Source organism: Epinephelus lanceolatus, chromosome 22 (assembly GCF_041903045.1).
Source record: "Epinephelus lanceolatus isolate andai-2023 chromosome 22, ASM4190304v1, whole genome shotgun sequence".
NCBI classification, from domain to species: Eukaryota; Metazoa; Chordata; class Actinopteri; order Perciformes; family Serranidae; genus Epinephelus; species Epinephelus lanceolatus.
The window spans coordinates 35143877-35171256 of NC_135755.1; the positions used below are offsets into that span (position 1 = coordinate 35143877).

The 27380-nt window shown below is 47.4% G+C and overlaps 1 protein-coding gene across 1 annotated transcript in view; it reads right to left on the reverse strand.

The window, feature by feature from the left end:
- Nucleotides 1-407: 407 nt before the first annotated feature.
- The window catches only part of LOC144459688 (uncharacterized), a 42396-nt gene continuing 15423 nt past the window's right edge, over nucleotides 408-27380 (reverse strand). Inside the window, exons 5-10 of the mRNA XM_078164133.1 lie at nucleotides 25100-25229; nucleotides 21433-24758; nucleotides 12406-16848; nucleotides 8646-12357; nucleotides 2845-5897; nucleotides 408-431 (exon numbers count right to left, since the gene is read on the reverse strand). Coding sequence (XP_078020259.1) covers nucleotides 408-431; nucleotides 2845-5897; nucleotides 8646-12357; nucleotides 12406-16848; nucleotides 21433-24758; nucleotides 25100-25229 — 14688 coding nt within the window. The remainder of the gene's footprint in view (nucleotides 432-2844; nucleotides 5898-8645; nucleotides 12358-12405; nucleotides 16849-21432; nucleotides 24759-25099; nucleotides 25230-27380) is intronic.

Consider the following 27380-nt stretch of genomic DNA (forward strand, 5'->3'; position numbering starts at 1 on the left):
AGAGGTGCCATCAGTTTGCACAGTCGTTACCTCGGTTTTATCGGTTGTGTAGGTGAATTCAGTTGGCCCACTTGTCACCTCAGTTGTTCCAGATTTATCAGTTGTGTCGGTGCCTTCAGTTGACCCACTTGTTACCTGAGTCGTGCCAGTCTCATCAGTGGTTGAGGTGCCATCAGTTTTCCCAGTTGTTACCTCAGTTGTACCAGAAAGGTCAGATGTGGATGTGCCATCAGTGGGTTGACTCGTTACAGCTGACTCAGTGGTTTTGATGGAGTCAGTGGAAGAAGTTGCATCAGTGTACTCAGTGGATAAGGTTGGGACCGTCGTGCCAGTTTGGTCAGATGTTGCAGTGGGATTAGTGGACTCAGTCGTTGACACTGCAGCAGTTGGATCAGTTTGGTCAGTTGTTAAAGAGGCTCCAGTGGACCCAACTGTGGACGATTGATGTGTTGTATGAGTTTGATCAGTTGTAGAGGTGCCATCAGTTTGCACAGTCGTTACCTCGGTTTTATCAGTTGTGTAGGTGAATTCAGTTGACCCACTTGTTACCTGAGTCGTGCCAATCTCATCAGTGGTTGAGGTGCCATCAGTTTTTCCAGTTGTTACCTCAGTTGTTCCAGATAGATCAGATGTGGATGTGCCATCAGTGGGTTGACTCGTTACAGTTGACTCAGTGGTTTTGATGGAGTCAGTGGAAGAAGCTGCTTCAGTGTACTCAGTGGATAAGGTTGGGACTTTTGTGCCAGTTTGGTCAGATGTTGCAGTGGGATTAGTGGACTCAGTCGTTGACACTGCAGCGGTTTGAATAGTTTGGTCGGTTGTTGAAGAGGCATCAGTGGACTCAACTGTGGACGATTGATATGTTGTATAAGTTTGATCAGTTGTAGAGGTGCCATCAGTTTGCACAGTCGTTACCCCGGTTTTATCGGTTGTGTAGGTGAATTCAGTTGGCCCACTTGTCACCTCAGTTGTTCCAGATTTATCAGTTGTGTCGGTGCCTTCAGTTGACCCACTTGTTACCTGAGTCGTGCCAGTCTCATCAGTGGTTGAGGTGCCATCAGTTTTCCCAGTTGTTACCTCAGTTGTACCAGATAGATCAGATGTGGATGTGCCATCAGTGGGTTGACTCGTCACAGCTGACTCAGTGGTTTTGATGGAGTCAGTGGAAGAAGTTGCATCAGTGTACTCAGTGGATAAGGTTGGGACCGTCGTGCCAGTTTGGTCAGATGTTGCAGTGGGATTAGTGGACTCAGTCGGTGACACTGCAGCAGTTGGATCAGTTTGGTCGGTTGTTAAAGAGGCATCAGTGGACTCAACTGTGGACGACTGATGTGTTGTATAAATTTGATCAGTTGTAGAGGTGCCATCAGTTTGCACAGTCGTTACCTCGGTTTTACCAGTTGTGTAGGTGCCTTCAGTTGGCCCACTTGTCACCTCAGTTGTTCCAGATTTATCAGTTGTGTAGGTGCCTTCAGTTGGCCCACTTGTCACCTCAGTTGTTCCAGATTTATCAGTTGTGTCGGTGCTTTCAGTTCTCACACTTGTTACCTGAGTCGTGCCAGATTTATGAGTTGTGTCGGTGCCTTCAGTTGACCCACTTGTTACCTGAGTCGTGCCAGTCTCATCAGTGGTTGAGGTGCCATCAGTTTTCCCAGTTGTTACCTCAGTTGTACCAGATAGATCAGATGTGGATGTGCCATCAGTGGGTTGACTCGTTACAGTTGACTCAGTGGTTTTGATGGAGTCAGTGGAAGAAGCTGCTTCAGTGTACTCAGTGGATAAGGTTGGGACTGTTGTGCCAGTTTGGTCAGATGTTGCAGTGGGATTAGTGGACTCAGTCGTTGATACTGCAGCGGTTTGAATAGTTTGGTCGGTTGTTGAAGAGGCATCAGTGGACTCAACTGTGGACGATTGATGTGTCGTATAAGTTTGATCAGTTGTAGAGGTGCCATCAGTTTGCACAGTCGTTACCTCGGTTTTATCGGTTGTGTAGGTGAATTCAGTTGGCCCACTTGTCACCTCAGTTGTTCCAGATTTATCAGTTGTGTAGGTGCCTTCAGTTGGCCCACTTGTCACCTCAGTTGTTCCAGATTTATCAGTTGTGTCGGTGCCTTCAGTTGACCCACTTGTTACCTGAGTCATGCCAGTCTCATCAGTGGTTGAGGTGCCATCAGTTTTCCCAGTTGTTACCTCAGTTGTACCAGATAGATCAGATGTGGATGTGCCATCAGTGGGTTGACTCGTTACAGTTGACTCAGTGGTTTTGATGGAGTCAGTGGAAGAAGTTGCATCAGTGTACTCAGTGGATAAGGTTGGAACCGTCGTGCCAGGTTGGTCAGATGTTGCAGTGGGATTAGTGGACTCAGTCGTTGACACTGCAGCAGTTGGATCAGTTTGGTCGGTTGTTGAAGAGGCATCAGTGGACTCAACTGTGGACGATTGATATGTTGTATAAGTTTGATCAGTTGTAGAGATGCCATCAGTTTGCACAGTCGTTACCTCGGTTTTATCGGTTGTGTAGGTGAATTCAGTTGACCCACTTGTTACCTGAGTCGTGCCAATCTCATCAGTGGTTGAGGTGCCATCAGTTTTTCCAGTTGTTACCTCAGTTGTACCAGATAGATCAGATGTGGATGTGCCATCAGTGGGTTGACTCGTTACAGTTGACTCAGTGGTTTTGATGGAGTCAGTGGAAGAAGCTGCTTCAGTGTACTCAGTGGATAAGGTTGGGACTGTTGTGCCAGTTTGGTCAGATGTTGCAGTGGGATTAGTGGACTCAGTCGTTGACACTGCAGCGGTTTGAATAGTTTGGTCGGTTGTTGAAGAGGCATCAGTGGACTCAACTGTGGACGATTGATATGTTGTATAAGTTTGATCAGTTGTAGAGGTGCCATCAGTTTGCACAGTCGTTACCTCGGTTTTATCGGTTGTGTAGGTGAATTCAGTTGGCCCACTTGTCACCTCAGTTGTTCCAGATTTATCAGTTGTGTCGGTGCCTTCAGTTGACCCACTTGTTACCTGAGTCGTGCCAGTCTCATCAGTGGTTGAGGTGCCATCAGTTTTCCCAGTTGTTGCCTCAGTTGTACCAGATAGATCAGATGTGGATGTGCCATCAGTGGGTTGACTCGTTACAGCTGACTCAGTGGTTTTGATGGAGTCAGTGGAAGAAGTTGCATCAGTGTACTCAGTGGATAAGGTTGGGACCGTCGTGCCAGTTTGGTCAGATGTTGCAGTGGGATTAGTGGACTCAGTCGTTGACACTGCAGCAGTTGGATCAGTTTGGTCGGTTGTTGAAGAGGCATCAGTGGACCCAACTGTGGACGATTGATGTGTTGTATGAGTTTGATCAGTTGTAGAGGTGCCATCAGTTTGCACAGTCGTTACCTCGGTTTTATCGGTTGTGTAGGTGAATTCAGTTGGCCCACTTGTCACCTCAGTTGTTCCAGATTTATCAGTTGTGTAGGTGCCTTCAGTTGGCCCACTTGTCACCTCAGTTGTTCCAGATTTATCAGTTGTGTCGGTGCCTTCAGTTGACCCACTTGTTACCTGAGTCGTGCCAGTCTCATCAGTGGGTGAGGTGCCATCAGTTTTCCCAGTTGTTAGCTCAGTTGTACCAGATAGATCAGATGTGGATGTGCCATCAGTGGGTTGACTCGTTACAGTTGACTCAGTGGTTTTGATGGAGTCAGTGGAAGAAGTTGCATCAGTGTACTCAGTGGATAAGGTTGGGACTGTTGTGCCAGTTTGGTCAGATGTTGCAGTGGGATTAGTGGACTCAGTCGTTGACACTGCAGCGGTTTGAATACTTCGGTCGGTTGTTGAAGAGGCATCAGTGGACTCAACTGTGGACGATTGATGTGTTGTATAAGTTTGATCAGTTGTAGAGGTGCCATCAGTTTGCACAGTCGTTACCTCGGTTTTATCGGTTGTGTAGGTGAATTCAGTTGGCCCACTTGTCACCTCAGTTGTTCCAGATTTATCAGTTGTGTAGGTGCCTTCAGTTGGCCCACTTGTCACCTCAGTTGTTCCAGATTTATCAGTTGTGTCGGTGCCTTCAGTTGACCCACTTGTTACCTGAGTCGTGCCAGTCTCATCAGTGGTTGAGGTGCCATCAGTTTTCCCAGTTGTTACCTCAGTTGTACCAGATAGATCAGATGTGGATGTGCCATCAGTGGGTTGACTCGTTACAGTTGACTCAGTGGTTTTGATGGAGTCAGTGGAAGAAGTTGCATCAGTGTACTCAGTGGATAAGGTTGGGACCGTCGTGCCAGTTTGGTCAGATGTTGCAGTGGGATTAGTGGACTCAGTCGTTGACACTGCAGCAGTTGGATCAGTTTGGTCGGTTGTTGTAGAGGCATCAGTGGACTCAACTGTGGACGACTGATGTGTTGTATAAATTTGATCAGTTGTAGAGGTGCCATCAGTTTGCGCAGTCGTTACCTCGGTTTTACCAGTTGTGTAGGTGCCTTCAGTTGGCCCACTTGTCACCTCAGTTGTTCCAGATTTATCAGTTGTGTCGGTGCCTTCAGTTGACCCACTTGTTACCTGAGTCGTGCCAGTCTCATCAGTGGTTGAGGTGCCATCAGTTTTCCCAGTTGTTACCTCAGTTGTACCAGATAGATCAGATGTGGATGTGCCATCAGTGGGTTGACTCGTTACAGTTGACTCAGTGGTTTTGATGGAGTCAGTGGAAGAAGTTGCATCAGTGTACTCAGTGGATAAGGTTGGGACCGTCGTACCAGTTTGGTCAGATGTTGCAGTGGGATTAGTGGACTCAGTCGTTGACACTGCAGCGGTTTGAATAGTTTGGTCAGTTGTTGAAGAGGCATCAGTGGACTCAACTGTGGACGATTGATACGTTGTATAAGTTTGATCAGTTGTAGAGGTGCCATCAGTTTGCACAGTCGTTACCTCGGTGTTATCGGTTGTGTAGGTGAATTCAGTTGGCCCACTTGTCACCTCAGTTGTTCCAGATTTATCAGTTGTGTCGGTGCCTTCAGTTGACCCACTTGTTACCTGAGTCGTGCCAGTCTCATCAGTGGTTGAGGTGCCATGAGTTTTCCCAGTTGTTACCTCAGTTGTACCAGATAGATCAGATGTGGATGTGCCATCAGTGGGTTGACTCGTTACAGCTGACTCAGAGGTTCTGATGGAGTCAGTGGAAGAAGTTGCATCAGTGTACTCAGTGGATAAGGTTGGGACCGTCGTGCCAGTTTGGTCAGATTTTGCAGTTGGATTAGTGGACTCAGTCGTTGACACTGCAGCAGTTTGAATAGTTCGGTCGGTTGTTGAAGAGGCATCAGTGGACTCAACTGTGGACGATTGATGTGTTGTATAAGTTTGATCAGTTGTAGAGGTGCCATCAGTTTGCACAGTCGTTACCTCGGTTTTATCGGTTGTGTAGGTGAATTCAGTTGGCCCACTTGTCACCTCAGTTGTTCCAGATTTATCAGTTGTGTAGGTGCCTTCAGTTGGCCCACTTGTCACCTCAGTTGTTCCAGATTTATCAGTTGTGTAGGTGCCTTCAGTTGGCCCACTTGTCACCTCAGTTGTTCCAGATTTATCAGTTGTGTCGGGGCCTTCAGTTGACCCACTTGTTACCTGAGTCGTGCCAGTCTCATCAGTGGTTGAGGTGCCATCAGTTTTTCCAGTTGTTACCTCAGTTGTACCAGATAGATCAGATGTGGATGTGCCATCAGTGGGTTGACTCGTTACCGTTGACTCAGTGGTTTTGATGGAGTCAGTGGAAGAAGCTGCTTCAGTGTAGTCAGTGGATAAGGTTGGGACTGTTGTGCCAGTTTGGTCAGATGTTGCAGTGGGATTAGTGGACTCAGTCGTTGACACTGCAGCGGTTTGAATAGTTTGGTCGGTTGTTGAAGAGGCATCAGTGGACTCAACTGTGGACGATTGATATGTTGTATAAGTTTGATCAGTTGTAGAGGTGCCATCAGTTTGCACAGTCGTTACCTCGGTTTTATCGGTTGTGTAGGTGAATTCAGTTGACCCACTTGTTACCTGAGTCGTGCCAGTCTCATCAGTGGTTGAGGTGCCATCAGTTTTTCCAGTTGTTACCTCAGTTGTACCAGATAGATCAGATGTGGATGTGCCATCAGTGGGTTGACTCGTTACAGTTGACTCAGTGGTTTTGATGGAGTCAGTGGAAGAAGCTGCTTCAGTGTACTCAGTGGATAAGGTTGGGACTGTTGTGCCAGTTTGGTCAGATGTTGCAGTGGGATTAGTGGACTCAGTCGTTGACACTGCAGCGGTTTGAATAGTTTGGTCGGTTGTTGAAGAGGCATCAGTGGACTCAACTGTGGACGATTGATATGTTGTATAAGTTTGATCAGTTGTAGAGGTGCCATCAGTTTGCACAGTCGTTACCTCGGTTTTATCGGTTGTGTAGGTGAATTCAGTTGGCCCACTTGTCACCTCAGTTGTTCCAGATTTATCAGTTGTGTCGGTGCCTTCAGTTGACCCACTTGTTACCTGAGTCGTGCCAGTCTCATCAGTGGTTGAGGTGCCATCAGTTTTCCCAGTTGTTACCTCAGTTGTACCAGAAAGGTCAGATGTGGATGTGCCATCAGTGGGTTGACTCGTTACAGCTGACTCAGTGGTTTTGATGGAGTCAGTGGAAGAAGTTGCATCAGTGTACTCAGTGGATAAGGTTGGGACCGTCGTGCCAGTTTGGTCAGATGTTGCAGTGGGATTAGTGGACTCAGTCGTTGACACTGCAGCAGTTGGATCAGTTTGGTCGGTTGTTGAAGAGGCATCAGTGGACCCAACTGTGGACGATTGATGTGTTGTATGAGTTTGATCAGTTGTAGAGGTGCCATCAGTTTGCACAGTCGTTACCTCGGTTTTATCGGTTGTGTAGGTGAATTCAGTTGGCCCACTTGTCACCTCAGTTGTTCCAGATTTATCAGTTGTGTAGGTGCCTTCAGTTGGCCCACTTGTCACCTCAGTTGTTCCAGATTTATCAGTTGTGTCGGTGCCTTCAGTTGACCCACTTGTTACCTGAGTCGTGCCAGTATCATCAGTGGTTGCGGTGCCATCAGTTTTCCCAGTTGTTAGCTCAGTTGTACCAGATAGATCAGATGTGGATGTGCCATCAGTGGGTTGACTCGTTACAGTTGACTCAGTGGTTTTGATGGAGACCGTTGTGCCAGTTTGGTCAGATGTTGCAGTGGGATTAGTGGACTCAGTCGTTGACACTGCAGCGGTTTGAATAGTTTGGTCGGTTGTTGAAGAGGCATCAGTGGACTCAACTGTGGACGATTGATATGTTGTATAAGTTTGATCAGTTGTAGAGGTGCCATCAGTTTGCACAGTCGTTACCTCGGTTTTATCGGTTGTGTAGGTGAATTCAGTTGGCCCACTTGTCACCTCAGTTGTTCCAGATTTATCAGTTGTGTCGGTGCCTTCAGTTGACCCGCTTGTTACCTGAGTCGTGCCAGTCTCATCAGTGGTTGAGGTGCCATCAGTTTTCCCAGTTGTTACCTCAGTTGTACCAGAAAGGTCAGATGTGGATGTGCCATCAGTGGGTGGACTCGTTACAGCTGACTCAGTGGTTTTGATGGAGTCAGTGGAAGAAGTTGCATCAGTGTACTCAGTGGATAAGGTTGGGACCGTCGTGCCAGTTTGGTCAGATGTTGCAGTGGGATTAGTGGACTCAGTCGTTGACACTTCAGCAGTTGGATCAGTTTGGTCGGTTGTTGAAGAGGCATCAGTGGACCCAACTGTGGACGATTGATGTGTTGTATGAGTTTGATCAGTTGTAGAGGTGCCATCAGTTTGCACAGTCGTTACCTCGGTTTTATCGGTTGTGTAGGTGAATTCAGTTGGCCCACTTGTCACCTCAGTTGTTCCAGATTTATCAGTTGTGTAGGTGCCTTCAGTTGGCCCACTTGTCACCTCAGTTGTTCCAGATTTATCAGTTGTGTCGGTGCCTTCAGTTGACCCACTTGTTACCTGAGTCGTGCCAGTCTCATCAGTGGTTGGGGTGCCATCAGTTTTCCCAGTTGTTAGCTCAGTTGTACCAGATAGATCAGATGTGGATGTGCCATCAGTGGGTTGACTCGTTACAGTTGACTCAGTGGTTTTGATGGAGACCGTTGTGCCAGTTTGGTCAGATGTTGCAGTGGGATTAGTGGACTCAGTCGTTGACACTGCAGCGGTTTGAATAGTTTGGTCGGTTGTTGAAGAGGCATCAGTGGACTCAACTGTGGACGATTGATATGTTGTATAAGTTTGATCAGTTGTAGAGGTGCCATCAGTTTGCACAGTCGTTACCTCGGTTTTATCGGTTGTGTAGGTGAATTCCGTTGGCCCACTTGTCACCTCAGTTGTTCCAGATTTATCAGTTGTGTCGGTGCTTTCAGTTCTCACACTTGTTACCTGAGTCGTGCCAGATTTATGAGTTGTGTCGGTGCCTTCAGTTGACCCACTTGTTACCTGAGTCGTGCCAGTCTCATCAGTGGTTGAGGTGCCATCAGTTTTCCCAGTTGTTACCTCAGTTGTACCAGATAGATCAGATGTGGATGTGTCATCAGTGGGTTGACTCGTTACAGCTGACTCAGTGGTTTTGATGGAGTCAGTGGAAGAAGTTGCATCAGTGTACTCAGTGGATAAGGTTGGGACCGTCGTGCCAGTTTGGTCAGATGTTGCAGTGGGATTAGTGGACTCAGTCGTTGACACTGCAGCAGTTGGATCAATTTGGTCGGTTGTTGAAGAGGCATCAGTGGACCCAACTGTGGACGATTGATGTGTTGTATGAGTTTGATCAGTTGTAGAGGTGCCATCAGTTTGCACAGTCGTTACCTCGGTTTTATCGGTTGTGTAGGTGAATTCAGTTGGCCCACTTGTCACCTCAGTTGTTCCAGATTTATCAGTTGTGTAGGTGCCTTCAGTTGGCCCACTTGTCACCTCAGTTGTTCCAGATTTATCAGTTGTGTCGGTGCCTTCAGTTGACCCACTTGTTACCTGAGTCGTGCCAGTCTCATCAGTGGTTGCGGTACCATCAGTTTTCCCAGTTGTTAGCTCAGTTGTACCAGATAGATCAGATGTGGATGTGCCATCAGTGGGTTGACTCGTTACAGTTGACTCAGTGGTTTTGATGGAGACCGTTGTGCCAGTTTGGTCAGATGTTGCAGTGGGATTAGTGGACTCAGTCGTTGACACTGCAGCGGTTTGAATAGTTTGGTCGGTTGTTGAAGAGGCATCAGTGGACTCAACTGTGGACGATTGATATGTTGTATAAGTTTGATCAGTTGTAGAGGTGCCATCAGTTTGCACAGTCGTTACCTCGGTTTTATCGGTTGTGTAGGTGAATTCAGTTGGCCCACTTGTCACCTCAGTTGTTCCAGATTTATCAGTTGTGTCGGTGCCTTCAGTTGACCCGCTTGTTACCTGAGTCGTGCCAGTCTCATCAGTGGTTGAGGTGCCATCAGTTTTCCCAGTTGTTACCTCAGTTGTACCAGAAAGGTCAGATGTGGATGTGCCATCAGTGGGTTGACTCGTTACAGCTGACTCAGTGGTTTTGATGGAGTCAGTGGAAGAAGTTGCATCAGTGTACTCAGTGGATAAGGTTGGGACCGTCGTGCCAGTTTGGTCAGATGTTGCAGTGGGATTAGTGGACTCAGTCGTTGACACTGCAGCAGTTGGATCAGTTTGGTCGGTTGTTGAAGAGGCATCAGTGGACCCAACTGTGGACGATTGATGTGTTGTATGAGTTTGATCAGTTGTAGAGGTGCCATCAGTTTGCACAGTCGTTACCTCGGTTTTATCGGTTGTGTAGGTGAATTCAGTTGGCCCACTTGTCACCTCAGTTGTTCCAGATTTATCAGTTGTGTAGGTGCCTTCAGTTGGCCCACTTGTCACCTCAGTTGTTCCAGATTTATCAGTTGTGTCGGTGCCTTCAGTTGACCCACTTGTTACCTGAGTCGTGCCAGTCTCATCAGTGGTTGGGGTGCCATCAGTTTTCCCAGTTGTTAGCTCAGTTGTACCAGATAGATCAGATGTGGATGTGCCATCAGTGGGTTGACTCGTTACAGTTGACTCAGTGGTTTTGATGGAGACCGTTGTGCCAGTTTGGTCAGATGTTGCAGTGGGATTAGTGGACTCAGTCGTTGACACTGCAGCGGTTTGAATAGTTTGGTCGGTTGTTGAAGAGGCATCAGTGGACTCAACTGTGGACGATTGATATGTTGTATAAGTTTGATCAGTTGTAGAGGTGCCATCAGTTTGCACAGTCGTTACCTCGGTTTTATCGGTTGTGTAGGTGAATTCCGTTGGCCCACTTGTCACCTCAGTTGTTCCAGATTTATCAGTTGTGTCGGTGCTTTCAGTTCTCACACTTGTTACCTGAGTCGTGCCAGATTTATGAGTTGTGTCGGTGCCTTCAGTTGACCCACTTGTTACCTGAGTCGTGCCAGTCTCATCAGTGGTTGAGGTGCCATCAGTTTTCCCAGTTGTTACCTCAGTTGTACCAGATAGATCAGATGTGGATGTGCCATCAGTGGGTTGACTCGTTACAGTTGACTCAGTGGTTTTGATGGAATCAGTGGAAGAAGCTGCTTCAGTGTACTCACTGGATGAGGTTGGGACTGTTGTGCCAGTTTGGTCAGATGTTGCAGTGGGATTAGTGGACTCAGTCGTTGACACTGCAGCGGTTTGAATAGTTTGGTCGGTTGTTGAAGAGGCATCAGTGGACTTAACTGTGGACGATTGATATGTTTTATAAGTTTGATCAGTTGTAGAGGTGCCATCAGTTTGCACAGTCGTTACCTCGGTTTTATCGGTTGTGTAGGTGAATTCAGTTGGCCCACTTGTCACCTCAGTTGTTCCAGATTTATCAGTTGTGTCGGTGCCTTCAGTTGACCCACTTGTTACCTGAGTCGTGCCAGTCTCATCAGTGGTTGCGGTGCCATCAGTTTTCCCAGTTGTTACCTCAGTTGTACCAGATAGATCAGATGTGGATGTGTCATCAGTGGGTTGACTCGTTACAGCTGACTCAGTGGTTTTGATGGAGTCAGTGGAAGAAGTTGCATCAGTGTACTCAGTGGATAAGGTTGGGACCGTCGTGCCAGTTTGGTCAGATGTTGCAGTGGGATTAGTGGACTCAGTCGTTGACACTGCAGCAGTTGGATCAGTTTGGTCGGTTGTTGAAGAGGCATCAGTGGACCCAACTGTGGACGATTGATGTGTTGTATGAGTTTGATCAGTTGTAGAGGTGCCATCAGTTTGCACAGTCGTTACCTCGGTTTTATCGGTTGTGTAGGTGAATTCAGTTGGCCCACTTGTCACCTCAGTTGTTCCAGATTTATCAGTTGTGTAGGTGCCTTCAGTTGGCCCACTTGTCACCTCAGTTGTTCCAGATTTATCAGTTGTGTCGGTGCCTTCAGTTGACCCACTTGTTACCTGAGTCGTGCCAGTATCATCAGTGGTTGCGGTGCCATCAGTTTTCCCAGTTGTTAGCTCAGTTGTACCAGATAGATCAGATGTGGATGTGCCATCAGTGGGTTGACTCGTTACAGTTGACTCAGTGGTTTTGATGGAGTCAGTGGAAGAAGTTGCATCAGTGTACTCAGTGGATAAGGTTGGGACTGTTGTGCCAGTTTGGTCAGATGTTGCAGTGGGATTAGTGGACTCAGTCGTTGACACTGCAGCGGTTTGAATACTTCGGTCGGTTGTTGAAGAGGCATCAGTGGACTCAACTGTGGACGATTGATGTGTTGTATAAGTTTGATCAGTTGTAGAGGTGCCATCAGTTTGCACAGTCGTTACCTCGGTTTTATCGGTTGTGTAGGTGAATTCAGTTGGCCCACTTGTCACCTCAGTTGTTCCAGATTTATCAGTTGTGTAGGTGCCTTCAGTTGGCCCACTTGTCACCTCAGTTGTTCCAGATTTATCAGTTGTGTCGGTGCCTTCAGTTGACCCACTTGTTACCTGAGTCGTGCCAGTCTCATCAGTGGTTGAGGTGCCATCAGTTTTCCCAGTTGTTACCTCAGTTGTACCAGATAGATCAGATGTGGATGTGCCATCAGTGGGTTGACTCGTTACAGTTGACTCAGTGGTTTTGATGGAGTCAGTGGAAGAAGTTGCATCAGTGTACTCAGTGGATAAGGTTGGGACCGTCGTGCCAGTTTGGTCAGATGTTGCAGTGGGATTAGTGGACTCAGTCGTTGACACTGCAGCAGTTGGATCAGTTTGGTCGGTTGTTGTAGAGGCATCAGTGGACTCAACTGTGGACGACTGATGTGTTGTATAAATTTGATCAGTTGTAGAGGTGCCATCAGTTTGCGCAGTCGTTACCTCGGTTTTACCAGTTGTGTAGGTGCCTTCAGTTGGCCCACTTGTCACCTCAGTTGTTCCAGATTTATCAGTTGTGTCGGTGCCTTCAGTTGACCCACTTGTTACCTGAGTCGTGCCAGTCTCATCAGTGGTTGAGGTGCCATCAGTTTTCCCAGTTGTTACCTCAGTTGTACCAGATAGATCAGATGTGGATGTGCCATCAGTGGGTTGACTCGTTACAGTTGACTCAGTGGTTTTGATGGAGTCAGTGGAAGAAGTTGCATCAGTGTACTCAGTGGATAAGGTTGGGACCGTCGTACCAGTTTGGTCAGATGTTGCAGTGGGATTAGTGGACTCAGTCGTTGACAGTGCAGCGGTTTGAATAGTTTGGTCAGTTGTTGAAGAGGCATCAGTGGACTCAACTGTGGACGATTGATACGTTGTATAAGTTTGATCAGTTGTAGAGGTGCCATCAGTTTGCACAGTCGTTACCTCGGTGTTATCGGTTGTGTAGGTGAATTCAGTTGGCCCACTTGTCACCTCAGTTGTTCCAGATTTATCAGTTGTGTCGGTGCCTTCAGTTGACCCACTTGTTACCTGAGTCGTGCCAGTCTCATCAGTGGTTGAGGTGCCATCAGTTTTCCCAGTTGTTACCTCAGTTGTACCAGATAGATCAGATGTGGATGTGCCATCAGTGGGTTGACTCGTTACAGCTGACTCAGAGGTTCTGATGGAGTCAGTGGAAGAAGTTGCATCAGTGTACTCAGTGGATAAGGTTGGGACCGTCGTGCCAGTTTGGTCAGATTTTGCAGTTGGATTAGTGGACTCAGTCGTTGACACTGCAGCAGTTTGAATAGTTCGGTCGGTTGTTGAAGAGGCATCAGTGGACTCAACTGTGGACGATTGATGTGTTGTATAAGTTTGATCAGTTGTAGAGGTGCCATCAGTTTGCACAGTCGTTACCTCGGTTTTATCGGTTGTGTAGGTGAATTCAGTTGGCCCACTTGTCACCTCAGTTGTTCCAGATTTATCAGTTGTGTAGGTGCCTTCAGTTGGCCCACTTGTCACCTCAGTTGTTCCAGATTTATCAGTTGTGTAGGTGCCTTCAGTTGGCCCACTTGTCACCTCAGTTGTTCCAGATTTATCAGTTGTGTCGGGGCCTTCAGTTGACCCACTTGTTACCTGAGTCGTGCCAGTCTCATCAGTGGTTGAGGTGCCATCAGTTTTTCCAGTTGTTACCTCAGTTGTACCAGATAGATCAGATGTGGATGTGCCATCAGTGGGTTGACTCGTTACCGTTGACTCAGTGGTTTTGATGGAGTCAGTGGAAGAAGCTGCTTCAGTGTAGTCAGTGGATAAGGTTGGGACTGTTGTGCCAGTTTGGTCAGATGTTGCAGTGGGATTAGTGGACTCAGTCGTTGACACTGCAGCGGTTTGAATAGTTTGGTCGGTTGTTGAAGAGGCATCAGTGGACTCAACTGTGGACGATTGATATGTTGTATAAGTTTGATCAGTTGTAGAGGTGCCATCAGTTTGCACAGTCGTTACCTCGGTTTTATCGGTTGTGTAGGTGAATTCAGTTGACCCACTTGTTACCTGAGTCGTGCCAATCTCATCAGTGGTTGAGGTGCCATCAGTTTTTCCAGTTGTTACCTCAGTTGTACCAGATAGATCAGATGTGGATGTGCCATCAGTGGGTTGACTCGTTACAGTTGACTCAGTGGTTTTGATGGAGTCAGTGGAAGAAGCTGCTTCAGTGTACTCAGTGGATAAGGTTGGGACTGTTGTGCCAGTTTGGTCAGATGTTGCAGTGGGATTAGTGGACTCAGTCGTTGACACTGCAGCGGTTTGAATAGTTTGGTCGGTTGTTGAAGAGGCATCAGTGGACTCAACTGTGGACGATTGATATGTTGTATAAGTTTGATCAGTTGTAGAGGTGCCATCAGTTTGCACAGTCGTTACCTCGGTTTTATCGGTTGTGTAGGTGAATTCAGTTGGCCCACTTGTCACCTCAGTTGTTCCAGATTTATCAGTTGTGTCGGTGCCTTCAGTTGACCCACTTGTTACCTGAGTCGTGCCAGTCTCATCAGTGGTTGAGGTGCCATCAGTTTTCCCAGTTGTTACCTCAGTTGTACCAGAAAGGTCAGATGTGGATGTGCCATCAGTGGGTTGACTCGTTACAGCTGACTCAGTGGTTTTGATGGAGTCAGTGGAAGAAGTTGCATCAGTGTACTCAGTGGATAAGGTTGGGACCGTCGTGCCAGTTTGGTCAGATGTTGCAGTGGGATTAGTGGACTCAGTCGTTGACACTGCAGCAGTTGGATCAGTTTGGTCGGTTGTTGAAGAGGCATCAGTGGACCCAACTGTGGACGATTGATGTGTTGTATGAGTTTGATCAGTTGTAGAGGTGCCATCAGTTTGCACAGTCGTTACCTCGGTTTTATCGGTTGTGTAGGTGAATTCAGTTGGCCCACTTGTCACCTCAGTTGTTCCAGATTTATCAGTTGTGTAGGTGCCTTCAGTTGGCCCACTTGTCACCTCAGTTGTTCCAGATTTATCAGTTGTGTCGGTGCCTTCAGTTGACCCACTTGTTACCTGAGTCGTGCCAGTATCATCAGTGGTTGCGGTGCCATCAGTTTTCCCAGTTGTTAGCTCAGTTGTACCAGATAGATCAGATGTGGATGTGCCATCAGTGGGTTGACTCGTTACAGTTGACTCAGTGGTTTTGATGGAGACCGTTGTGCCAGTTTGGTCAGATGTTGCAGTGGGATTAGTGGACTCAGTCGTTGACACTGCAGCGGTTTGAATAGTTTGGTCGGTTGTTGAAGAGGCATCAGTGGACTCAACTGTGGACGATTGATATGTTGTATAAGTTTGATCAGTTGTAGAGGTGCCATCAGTTTGCACAGTCGTTACCTCGGTTTTATCGGTTGTGTAGGTGAATTCAGTTGGCCCACTTGTCACCTCAGTTGTTCCAGATTTATCAGTTGTGTCGGTGCCTTCAGTTGACCCGCTTGTTACCTGAGTCGTGCCAGTCTCATCAGTGGTTGAGGTGCCATCAGTTTTCCCAGTTGTTACCTCAGTTGTACCAGAAAGGTCAGATGTGGATGTGCCATCAGTGGGTTGACTCGTTACAGCTGACTCAGTGGTTTTGATGGAGTCAGTGGAAGAAGTTGCATCAGTGTACTCAGTGGATAAGGTTGGGACCGTCGTGCCAGTTTGGTCAGATGTTGCAGTGGGATTAGTGGACTCAGTCGTTGACACTTCAGCAGTTGGATCAGTTTGGTCGGTTGTTGAAGAGGCATCAGTGGACCCAACTGTGGACGATTGATGTGTTGTATGAGTTTGATCAGTTGTAGAGGTGCCATCAGTTTGCACAGTCGTTACCTCGGTTTTATCGGTTGTGTAGGTGAATTCAGTTGGCCCACTTGTCACCTCAGTTGTTCCAGATTTATCAGTTGTGTAGGTGCCTTCAGTTGGCCCACTTGTCACCTCAGTTGTTCCAGATTTATCAGTTGTGTCGGTGCCTTCAGTTGACCCACTTGTTACCTGAGTCGTGCCAGTCTCATCAGTGGTTGGGGTGCCATCAGTTTTCCCAGTTGTTAGCTCAGTTGTACCAGATAGATCAGATGTGGATGTGCCATCAGTGGGTTGACTCGTTACAGTTGACTCAGTGGTTTTGATGGAGACCGTTGTGCCAGTTTGGTCAGATGTTGCAGTGGGATTAGTGGACTCAGTCGTTGACACTGCAGCGGTTTGAATAGTTTGGTCGGTTGTTGAAGAGGCATCAGTGGACTCAACTGTGGACGATTGATATGTTGTATAAGTTTGATCAGTTGTAGAGGTGCCATCAGTTTGCACAGTCGTTACCTCGGTTTTATCGGTTGTGTAGGTGAATTCCGTTGGCCCACTTGTCACCTCAGTTGTTCCAGATTTATCAGTTGTGTCGGTGCTTTCAGTTCTCACACTTGTTACCTGAGTCGTGCCAGATTTATGAGTTGTGTCGGTGCCTTCAGTTGACCCACTTGTTACCTGAGTCGTGCCAGTCTCATCAGTGGTTGAGGTGCCATCAGTTTTCCCAGTTGTTACCTCAGTTGTACCAGATAGATCAGATGTGGATGTGTCATCAGTGGGTTGACTCGTTACAGCTGACTCAGTGGTTTTGATGGAGTCAGTGGAAGAAGTTGCATCAGTGTACTCAGTGGATAAGGTTGGGACCGTCGTGCCAGTTTGGTCAGATGTTGCAGTGGGATTAGTGGACTCAGTCGTTGACACTGCAGCAGTTGGATCAATTTGGTCGGTTGTTGAAGAGGCATCAGTGGACCCAACTGTGGACGATTGATGTGTTGTATGAGTTTGATCAGTTGTAGAGGTGCCATCAGTTTGCACAGTCGTTACCTCGGTTTTATCGGTTGTGTAGGTGAATTCAGTTTGCCCACTTGTCACCTCAGTTGTTCCAGATTTATCAGTTGTGTCGGTGCCTTCAGTTGACCCACTTGTTACCTGAGTCGTGCCAGTCTCATCAGTGGTTGAGGTGCCATCAGTTTTCCCAGTTGTTACCTCAGTTGTACCAGATAGATCAGATGTGGATGTGCCATCAGTGGGTTGACTCGTTACAGCTGACTCAGTGGTTTTGATGGAGTCAGTGGAAGAAGTTGCATCAGTGTACTCAGTGGATAAGGTTGGGACCGTCGTGCCAGTTTGGTCAGATGTTGCAGTGGGATTAGTGGACTCAGTCGTTGACACTGCAGCAGTTGGATCAGTTTGGTCGGTTGTTGAAGAGGCATCAGTGGACCCAACTGTGGACGATTGATGTGTTGTATGAGTTTGATCAGTTGTAGAGGTGCCATCAGTTTGCACAGTCGTTACCTCGGTTTTATCGGTTGTGTAGGTGAATTCAGTTGGCCCACTTGTCACCTCAGTTGTTCCAGATTTATCAGTTGTGTAGGTGCCTTCAGTTGGCCCACTTGTCACCTCAGTTGTTCCAGATTTATCAGTTGTGTCGGTGCCTTCAGTTGACCCACTTGTTATCTGAGTCGTGCCAGTCTCATCAGTGGTTGCGGTGCCATCAGTTTTCCCAGTTGTTAGCTCAGTTGTACCAGATAGATCAGATGTGGATGTGCCATCAGTGGGTTGACTCGTTACAGTTGACTCAGTGGTTTTGATGGAGACCGTTGTGCCAGTTTGGTCAGATGTTGCAGTGGGATTAGTGGACTCAGTCGTTGACACTGCAGCGGTTTGAATAGTTTGGTCGGTTGTTGAAGAGGCATCAGTGGACTCAACTGTGGACGATTGATATGTTGTATAAGTTTGATCAGTTGTAGAGGTGCCATCAGTTTGCACAGTCGTTACCTCGGTTTTATCGGTTGTGTAGGTGAATTCAGTTGGCCCACTTGTCACCTCAGTTGTTCCAGATTTATCAGTTGTGTCGGTGCCTTCAGTTGACCCACTTGTTACCTGAGTCGTGCCAGTCTCATCAGTGGTTGAGGTGCCATCAGTTTTCCCAGTTGTTACCTCAGTTGTACCAGAAAGGTCAGATGTGGATGTGCCATCAGTGGGTTGACTCGTTACAGCTGACTCAGTGGTTTTGATGGAGTCAGTGGAAGAAGTTGCATCAGTGTACTCAGTGGATAAGGTTGGGACCGTCGTGCCAGTTTGGTCAGATGTTGCAGTGGGATTAGTGGACTCAGTCGTTGACACTGCAGCAGTTGGATCAGTTTGGTCGGTTGTTGAAGAGGCATCAGTGGACCCAACTGTGGACGATTGATGTGTTGTATGAGTTTGATCAGTTGTAGAGGTGCCATCAGTTTGCACAGTCGTTACCTCGGTTTTATCGGTTGTGTAGGTGAATTCAGTTGGCCCACTTGTCACCTCAGTTGTTCCAGATTTATCAGTTGTGTAGGTGCCTTCAGTTGGCCCACTTGTCACCTCAGTTGTTCCAGATTTATCAGTTGTGTCGGTGCCTTCAGTTGACCCACTTGTTACCTGAGTCGTGCCAGTATCATCAGTGGTTGCGGTGCCATCAGTTTTCCCAGTTGTTAGCTCAGTTGTACCAGATAGATCAGATGTGGATGTGCCATCAGTGGGTTGACTCGTTACAGTTGACTCAGTGGTTTTGATGGAGACCGTTGTGCCAGTTTGGTCAGATGTTGCAGTGGGATTAGTGGACTCAGTCGTTGACACTGCAGCGGTTTGAATAGTTTGGTCGGTTGTTGAAGAGGCATCAGTGGACTCAACTGTGGACGATTGATATGTTGTATAAGTTTGATCAGTTGTAGAGGTGCCATCAGTTTGCACAGTCGTTACCTCGGTTTTATCGGTTGTGTAGGTGAATTCAGTTGGCCCACTTGTCACCTCAGTTGTTCCAGATTTATCAGTTGTGTCGGTGCCTTCAGTTGACCCGCTTGTTACCTGAGTCGTGCCAGTCTCATCAGTGGTTGAGGTGCCATCAGTTTTCCCAGTTGTTACCTCAGTTGTACCAGAAAGGTCAGATGTGGATGTGCCATCAGTGGGTTGACTCGTTACAGCTGACTCAGTGGTTTTGATGGAGTCAGTGGAAGAAGTTGCATCAGTGTACTCAGTGGATAAGGTTGGGACCGTCGTGCCAGTTTGGTCAGATGTTGCAGTGGGATTAGTGGACTCAGTCGTTGACACTTCAGCAGTTGGATCAGTTTGGTCGGTTGTTGAAGAGGCATCAGTGGACCCAACTGTGGACGATTGATGTGTTGTATGAGTTTGATCAGTTGTAGAGGTGCCATCAGTTTGCACAGTCGTTACCTCGGTTTTATCGGTTGTGTAGGTGAATTCAGTTGGCCCACTTGTCACCTCAGTTGTTCCAGATTTATCAGTTGTGTAGGTGCCTTCAGTTGGCCCACTTGTCACCTCAGTTGTTCCAGATTTATCAGTTGTGTCGGTGCCTTCAGTTGACCCACTTGTTACCTGAGTCGTGCCAGTCTCATCAGTGGTTGGGGTGCCATCAGTTTTCCCAGTTGTTAGCTCAGTTGTACCAGATAGATCAGATGTGGATGTGCCATCAGTGGGTTGACTCGTTACAGTTGACTCAGTGGTTTTGATGGAGACCGTTGTGCCAGTTTGGTCAGATGTTGCAGTGGGATTAGTGGACTCAGTCGTTGACACTGCAGCGGTTTGAATAGTTTGGTCGGTTGTTGAAGAGGCATCAGTGGACTCAACTGTGGACGATTGATATGTTGTATAAGTTTGATCAGTTGTAGAGGTGCCATCAGTTTGCACAGTCGTTACCTCGGTTTTATCGGTTGTGTAGGTGAATTCCGTTGGCCCACTTGTCACCTCAGTTGTTCCAGATTTATCAGTTGTGTCGGTGCTTTCAGTTCTCACACTTGTTACCTGAGTCGTGCCAGATTTATGAGTTGTGTCGGTGCCTTCAGTTGACCCACTTGTTACCTGAGTCGTGCCAGTCTCATCAGTGGTTGAGGTGCCATCAGTTTTCCCAGTTGTTACCTCAGTTGTACCAGATAGATCAGATGTGGATGTGTCATCAGTGGGTTGACTCGTTACAGCTGACTCAGTGGTTTTGATGGAGTCAGTGGAATAAGTTGCATCAGTGTACTCAGTGGATAAGGTTGGGACCGTCGTGCCAGTTTGGTCAGATGTTGCAGTGGGATTAGTGGACTCAGTCGTTGACACTGCAGCAGTTGGATCAATTTGGTCGGTTGTTGAAGAGGCATCAGTGGACCCAACTGTGGACGATTGATGTGTTGTATGAGTTTGATCAGTTGTAGAGGTGCCATCAGTTTGCACAGTCGTTACCTCGGTTTTATCGGTTGTGTAGGTGAATTCAGTTTGCCCACTTGTCACCTCAGTTGTTCCAGATTTATCAGTTGTGTCGGTGCCTTCAGTTGACCCACTTGTTACCTGAGTCGTGCCAGTCTCATCAGTGGTTGAGGTGCCATCAGTTTTCCCAGTTGTTACCTCAGTTGTACCAGATAGATCAGATGTGGATGTGCCATCAGTGGGTTGACTCGTTACAGCTGACTCAGTGGTTTTGATGGAGTCAGTGGAAGAAGTTGCATCAGTGTACTCAGTGGATAAGGTTGGGACCGTCGTGCCAGTTTGGTCAGATGTTGCAGTGGGATTAGTGGACTCAGTCGTTGACACTGCAGCAGTTGGATCAGTTTGGTCGGTTGTTGAAGAGGCATCAGTGGACCCAACTGTGGACGATTGATGTGTTGTATGAGTTTGATCAGTTGTAGAGGTGCCATCAGTTTGCACAGTCGTCACCTCGGTTTTATCGGTTGTGTAGGTGAATTCAGTTGGCCCACTTGTCACCTCAGTTGTTCCAGATTTATCAGTTGTGTAGGTGCCTTCAGTTGGCCCACTTGTCACCTCAGTTGTTCCAGATTTATCAGTTGTGTCGGTGCCTTCAGTTGACCCACTTGTTATCTGAGTCGTGCCAGTCTCATCAGTGGTTGCGGTGCCATCAGTTTTCCCAGTTGTTAGCTCAGTTGTACCAGATAGATCAGATGTGGATGTGCCATCAGTGGGTTGACTCGTTACAGTTGACTCAGTGGTTTTGATGGAGACCGTTGTGCCAGTTTGGTCAGATGTTGCAGTGGGATTAGTGGACTCAGTCGTTGACACTGCAGCGGTTTGAATAGTTTGGTCGGTTGTTGAAGAGGCATCAGTGGACTCAACTGTGGACGATTGATATGTTGTATAAGTTTGATCAGTTGTAGAGGTGCCATCAGTTTGCACAGTCGTTACCTCGGTTTTATCGGTTGTGTAGGTGAATTCAGTTGGCCCACTTGTCACCTCAGTTGTTCCAGATTTATCAGTTGTGTCGGTGCCTTCAGTTGACCCACTTGTTACCTGAGTCGTGCCAGTCTCATCAGTGGTTGAGGTGCCATCAGTTTTCCCAGTTGTTACCTCAGTTGTACCAGATAGATCAGATGTGGATGTGCCATCAGTGGGTTGACTCGTTACAGCTGACTCAGTGGTTTTGATGGAGTCAGTGGAAGAAGTTGCATCAGTGTACTCAGTGGATAAGGTTGGGACCGTCGTGCCAGTTTGGTCAGATGTTGCAGTGGGATTAGTGGACTCAGTCGTTGACACTGCAGCAGTTGGATCAGTTTGGTCCGTTGTTGAAGAGGCATCAGTGGACCCAACTGTGGACGATTGATGTGTTGTATGAGTTTGATCAGTTGTAGAGGTGCCATCAGTTTGCACAGTCGTTACCTCGGTTTTATCGGTTGTGTAGGTGAATTCAGTTGGCCCACTTGTCACCTCAGTTGTTCCAGATTTATCAGTTGTGTAGGTGCCTTCAGTTGGCCCACTTGTCACCTCAGTTGTTCCAGATTTATCAGTTGTGTCGGTGCCTTCAGTTGACCCACTTGTTACCTGAGTCGTGCCAGTCTCATCAGTGGTTGCGGTGCCATCAGTTTTCCCAGTTGTTAGCTCAGTTGTACCAGATAGATCAGATGTGGATGTGCCATCAGTGGGTTGACTCGTTACAGTTGACTCAGTGGTTTTGATGGAGACCGTTGTGCCAGTTTGGTCAGATGTTGCAGTGGGATTAGTGGACTCAACTGTGGACGATTGATATGTTGTATAAGTTTGATCAGTTGTAGAGGTGCCATCAGTTTGCACAGTCGTTACCTCGGTTTTATCGGTTGTGTAGGTGAATTCCGTTGGCCCACTTGTCACCTCAGTTGTTCCAGATTTATCAGTTGTGTCAGTGCTTTCAGTTCTCACACTTGTTACCTGAGTAGTGCCAGATTTATGAGTTGTGTCAGTGTCTTCAGTTGACCCACTTGTTACCTGAGTCGTGCCAGTCTCATCAGTGGTTGAGGTGCCATCAGTTTTCCCAGTTGTTACCTCAGTTGTACCAGATAGATCAGATGTGGATGTGCCATCAGTGGGTTGACTCGTTACAGTTGACTCAGTGGTTTTGATGGAGTCAGTGGAAGAAGCTGCTTCAGTGTACTCACTGGATGAGGTTGGGACTGTTGTGCCAGTTTGGTCAGATGTTGCAGTGGGATTAGTGGACTCAGTCGTTGACACTGCAGCGGTTTGAATATTTTGGTCGGTTGTTGAAGAGGCATCAGTGGACTTAACTGTGGACGATTGATATGTTTTATAAGTTTGATCAGTTGTAGAGGTGCCATCAGTTTGCACAGTCGTTACCTCGGTTTTATCGGTTGTGTAGGTGAATTCAGTTGGCCCACTTGTCACCTCAGTTGTTCCAGATTTATCAGTTGTGTCGGTGCCTTCAGTTGACCCACTTGTTACCTGAGTCGTGCCAGTCTCATCAGTGGTTGCGGTGCCATCAGTTTTCCCAGTTGTTACCTCAGTTGTACCAGATAGATCAGATGTGGATGTGTCATCAGTGGGTTGACTCGTTACAGCTGACTCAGTGGTTTTGATGGAGTCAGTGGAAGAAGTTGCATCAGTGTACTCAGTGGATAAGGTTGGGACCGTCGTGCCAGTTTGGTCAGATGTTGCAGTGGGATTAGTGGACTCAGTCGTTGACACTGCAGCAGTTGGATCAGTTTGGTCGGTTGTTGAAGAGGCATCAGTGGACCCAACTGTGGACGATTGATGTGTTGTATGAGTTTGATCAGTTGTAGAGGTGCCATCAGTTTGCACAGTCGTTACCTCGGTTTTATCGGTTGTGTAGGTGAATTCAGTTGGCCCACTTGTCACCTCAGTTGTTCCAGATTTATCAGTTGTGTCGGTGCCTTCAGTTGACCCACTTGTTACCTGAGTCGTGCCAGTCTCATCAGTGGTTGCGGTACCATCAGTTTTCCCAGTTGTTAGCTCAGTTGTACCAGATAGATCAGATGTGGATGTGCCATCAGTGGGTTGACTCGTTACAGTTGACTCAGTGGTTTTGATGGAGACCGTTGTGCCAGTTTGGTCAGATGTTGCGGTGGGATTAGTGGACTCAGTCGTTGACACTGCAGCGGTTTGAATAGTTTGGTCGGTTGTTGAAGAGGCATCAGTGGACTCAACTGTGGACGATCGATATGTTGTATAAGTTTGATCAGTTGTAGAGGTGCCATCAGTTTGCACAGTCGTTACCTCGGTTTTATCGGTTGTGTAGGTGAATTCCGTTGGCCCACTTGTCACCTCAGTTGTTCCAGATTTATCAGTTGTGTCGGTGCTTTCAGTTCTCACACTTGTTACCTGAGTCGTGCCAGATTTATGAGTTGTGTCGGTGCCTTCAGTTGACCCACTTGTTACCTGAGTCATGCCAGTCTCATCAGTGGTTGAGGTGCCATCAGTTTTCCCAGTTGTTACCTCAGTTGTACCAGATAGATCAGATGTGGATGTGCCATCAGTGGGTTGACTCGTTACAGTTGACTCAGTGGTTTTGATGGAGTCAGTGGAAGAAGCTGCTTCAGTGTACTCAGTGGATAAGGTTGGGACTGTTGTGCCAGTTTGGTCAGATGTTGCAGTGGGATTAGTGGACTCAGTCGTTGACACTGCAGTGGTTTGAATAGTTTGGTCGGTTGTTGAAGAGGCATCAGTGGACTCAACTGTGGACGATTGATATGTTGTATAAGTTTGATCAGTTGTAGAGGTGCCATCAGTTTGCACAGTCGTTACCTCGGTTTTATCGGTTGTGTAGGTGAATTCAGTTTGCCCACTTGTCACCTCAGTTGTTCCAGATTTATCAGTTGTGTCGGTGCCTTCAGTTGACCCACTTGTTACCTGAGTCGTGCCAGTCTCATCAGTGGTTGAGGTGCCATCAGTTTTCCCAGTTGTTACCTCAGTTGTACCAGATAGATCAGATGTGGATGTGCCATCAGTGGGTTGACTCGTTACAGCTGACTCAGTGGTTTTGATGGAGTCAGTGGAAGAAGTTGCATCAGTGTACTCAGTGGATAAGGTTGGGACCGTCGTGCCAGTTTGGTCAGATGTTGCAGTGGGATTAGTGGACTCAGTCGTTGACACTGCAGCAGTTGGATCAGTTTGGTCGGTTGTTGAAGAGGCATCAGTGGACCCAACTGTGGACGATTGATGTGTTGTATGAGTTTGATCAGTTGTAGAGGTGCCATCAGTTTGCACAGTCGTTACCTCGGTTTTATCGGTTGTGTAGGTGAATTCAGTTGGCCCACTTGTCACCTCAGTTGTTCCAGATTTATCAGTTGTGTAGGTGCCTTCAGTTGGCCCACTTGTCACCTCAGTTGTTCCAGATTTATCAGTTGTGTCGGTGCCTTCAGTTGACCCACTTGTTACCTGAGTCGTGCCAGTCTCATCAGTGGTTGCGGTGCCATCAGTTTTCCCAGTTGTTAGCTCAGTTGTACCAGATAGATCAGATGTGGATGTGCCATCAGTGGGTTGACTCGTTACAGTTGACTCAGTGGTTTTGATGGAGACCGTTGTGCCAGTTTGGTCAGATGTTGCAGTGGGATTAGTGGACTCAGTCGTTGACACTGCAGCGGTTTGAATAGTTTGGTCGGTTGTTGAAGAGGCATCAGTGGACTCAACTGTGGACGATTGATATGTTGTATAAGTTTGATCAGTTGTAGAGGTGCCATCAGTTTGCACAGTCGTTACCTCGGTTTTATCGGTTGTGTAGGTGAATTCAGTTGGCCCACTTGTCACCTCAGTTGTTCCAGATTTATCAGTTGTGTCGGTGCCTTCAGTTGACCCACTTGTTACCTGAGTCGTGCCAGTCTCATCAGTGGTTGAGGTGCCATCAGTTTTCCCAGTTGTTACCTCAGTTGTACCAGATAGATCAGATGTGGATGTGCCATCAGTGGGTTGACTCGTTACAGCTGACTCAGTGGTTTTGATGGAGTCAGTGGAAGAAGTTGCATCAGTGTACTCAGTGGATAAGGTTGGGACCGTCGTGCCAGTTTGGTCAGATGTTGCAGTGGGATTAGTGGACTCAGTCGTTGACACTGCAGCAGTTGGATCAGTTTGGTCGGTTGTTGAAGAGGCATCAGTGGACCCAACTGTGGACGATTGATGTGTTGTATGAGTTTGATCAGTTGTAGAGGTGCCATCAGTTTGCACAGTCGTTACCTCGGTTTTATCGGTTGTGTAGGTGAATTCAGTTGGCCCACTTGTCACCTCAGTTGTTCCAGATTTATCAGTTGTGTAGGTGCCTTCAGTTGGTCCACTTGTCACCTCAGTTGTTCCAGATTTATCAGTTGTGTCGGTGCCTTCAGTTGACCCACTTGTTACCTGAGTCGTGCCAGTCTCATCAGTGGTTGCGGTGCCATCAGTTTTCCCAGTTGTTAGCTCAGTTGTACCAGATAGATCAGATGTGGATGTGCCATCAGTGGGTTGACTCGTTACAGTTGACTCAGTGGTTTTGATGGAGACCGTTGTGCCAGTTTGGTCAGATGTTGCAGTGGGATTAGTGGACTCAGTCGTTGACACTGCAGCGGTTTGAATAGTTTGGTCGGTTGTTGAAGAGGCATCAGTGGACTCAACTGTGGACGATTGATATGTTGTATAAGTTTGATCAGTTGTAGAGGTGCCATCAGTTTGCACAGTCGTTACCTCGGTTTTATCGGTTGTGTAGGTGAATTCCGTTGGCCCACTTGTCACCTCAGTTGTTCCAGATTTATCAGTTGTGTCAGTGCTTTCAGTTCTCACACTTGTTACCTGAGTAGTGCCAGATTTATGAGTTGTGTCGGTGTCTTCAGTTGACCCACTTGTTACCTGAGTCGTGCCAGTCTCATCAGTGGTTGAGGTGCCATCAGTTTTCCCAGTTGTTACCTCAGTTGTACCAGATAGATCAGATGTGGATGTGCCATCAGTGGGTTGACTCGTTACAGTTGACTCAGTGGTTTTGATGGAGTCAGTGGAAGAAGCTGCTTCAGTGTACTCACTGGATGAGGTTGGGACTGTTGTGCCAGTTTGGTCAGATGTTGCAGTGGGATTAGTGGACTCAGTCGTTGACACTGCAGCGGTTTGAATAGTTTGGTCGGTTGTTGAAGAGGCATCAGTGGACTCAACTGTGGACGATTGATATGTTTTATAAGTTTGATCAGTTGTAGAGGTGCCATCAGTTTGCACAGTCGTTACCTCGGTTTTATCGGTTGTGTAGGTGAATTCAGTTGGCCCACTTGTCACCTCAGTTGTTCCAGATTTATCAGTTGTGTCGGTGCCTTCAGTTGACCCACTTGTTACCTGAGTCGTGCCAGTCTCATCAGTGGTTGCGGTGCCATCAGTTTTCCCAGTTGTTACCTCAGTTGTACCAGATAGATCAGATGTGGATGTGTCATCAGTGGGTTGACTCGTTACAGCTGACTCAGTGGTTTTGATGGAGTCAGTGGAAGAAGTTGCATCAGTGTACTCAGTGGATAAGGTTGGGACCGTCGTGCCAGTTTGGTCAGATGTTGCAGTGGGATTAGTGGACTCAGTCGTTGACACTGCAGCAGTTGGATCAGTTTGGTCGGTTGTTGAAGAGGCATCAGTGGACCCAACTGTGGACGATTGATGTGTTGTATGAGTTTGATCAGTTGTAGAGGTGCCATCAGTTTGCACAGTCGTTACCTCGGTTTTATCGGTTGTGTAGGTGAATTCAGTTGGCCCACTTGTCACCTCAGTTGTTCCAGATTTATCAGTTGTGTAGGTGCCTTCAGTTGGCCCACTTGTCACCTCAGTTGTTCCAGATTTATCAGTTGTGTCGGTGCCTTCAGTTGACCCACTTGTTACCTGAGTCGTGCCAGTCTCATCAGTGGTTGCGGTGCCATCAGTTTTCCCAGTTGTTAGCTCAGTTGTACCAGATAGATCAGATGTGGATGTGCCATCAGTGGGTTGACTCGTTACAGTTGACTCAGTGGTTTTGATGGAGACCGTTGTGCCAGTTTGGTCAGATGTTGCAGTGGGATTAGTGGACTCAGTCGTTGACACTGCAGCGGTTTGAATAGTTTGGTCGGTTGTTGAAGAGGCATCAGTGGACTCAACTGTGGACGATTGATATGTTGTATAAGTTTGATCAGTTGTAGAGGTGCCATCAGTTTGCACAGTCGTTACCTCGGTTTTATCGGTTGTGTAGGTGAATTCCGTTGGCCCACTTGTCACCTCAGTTGTTCCAGATTTATCAGTTGTGTCGGTGCTTTCAGTTCTCACACTTATTACCTGAGTCGTGC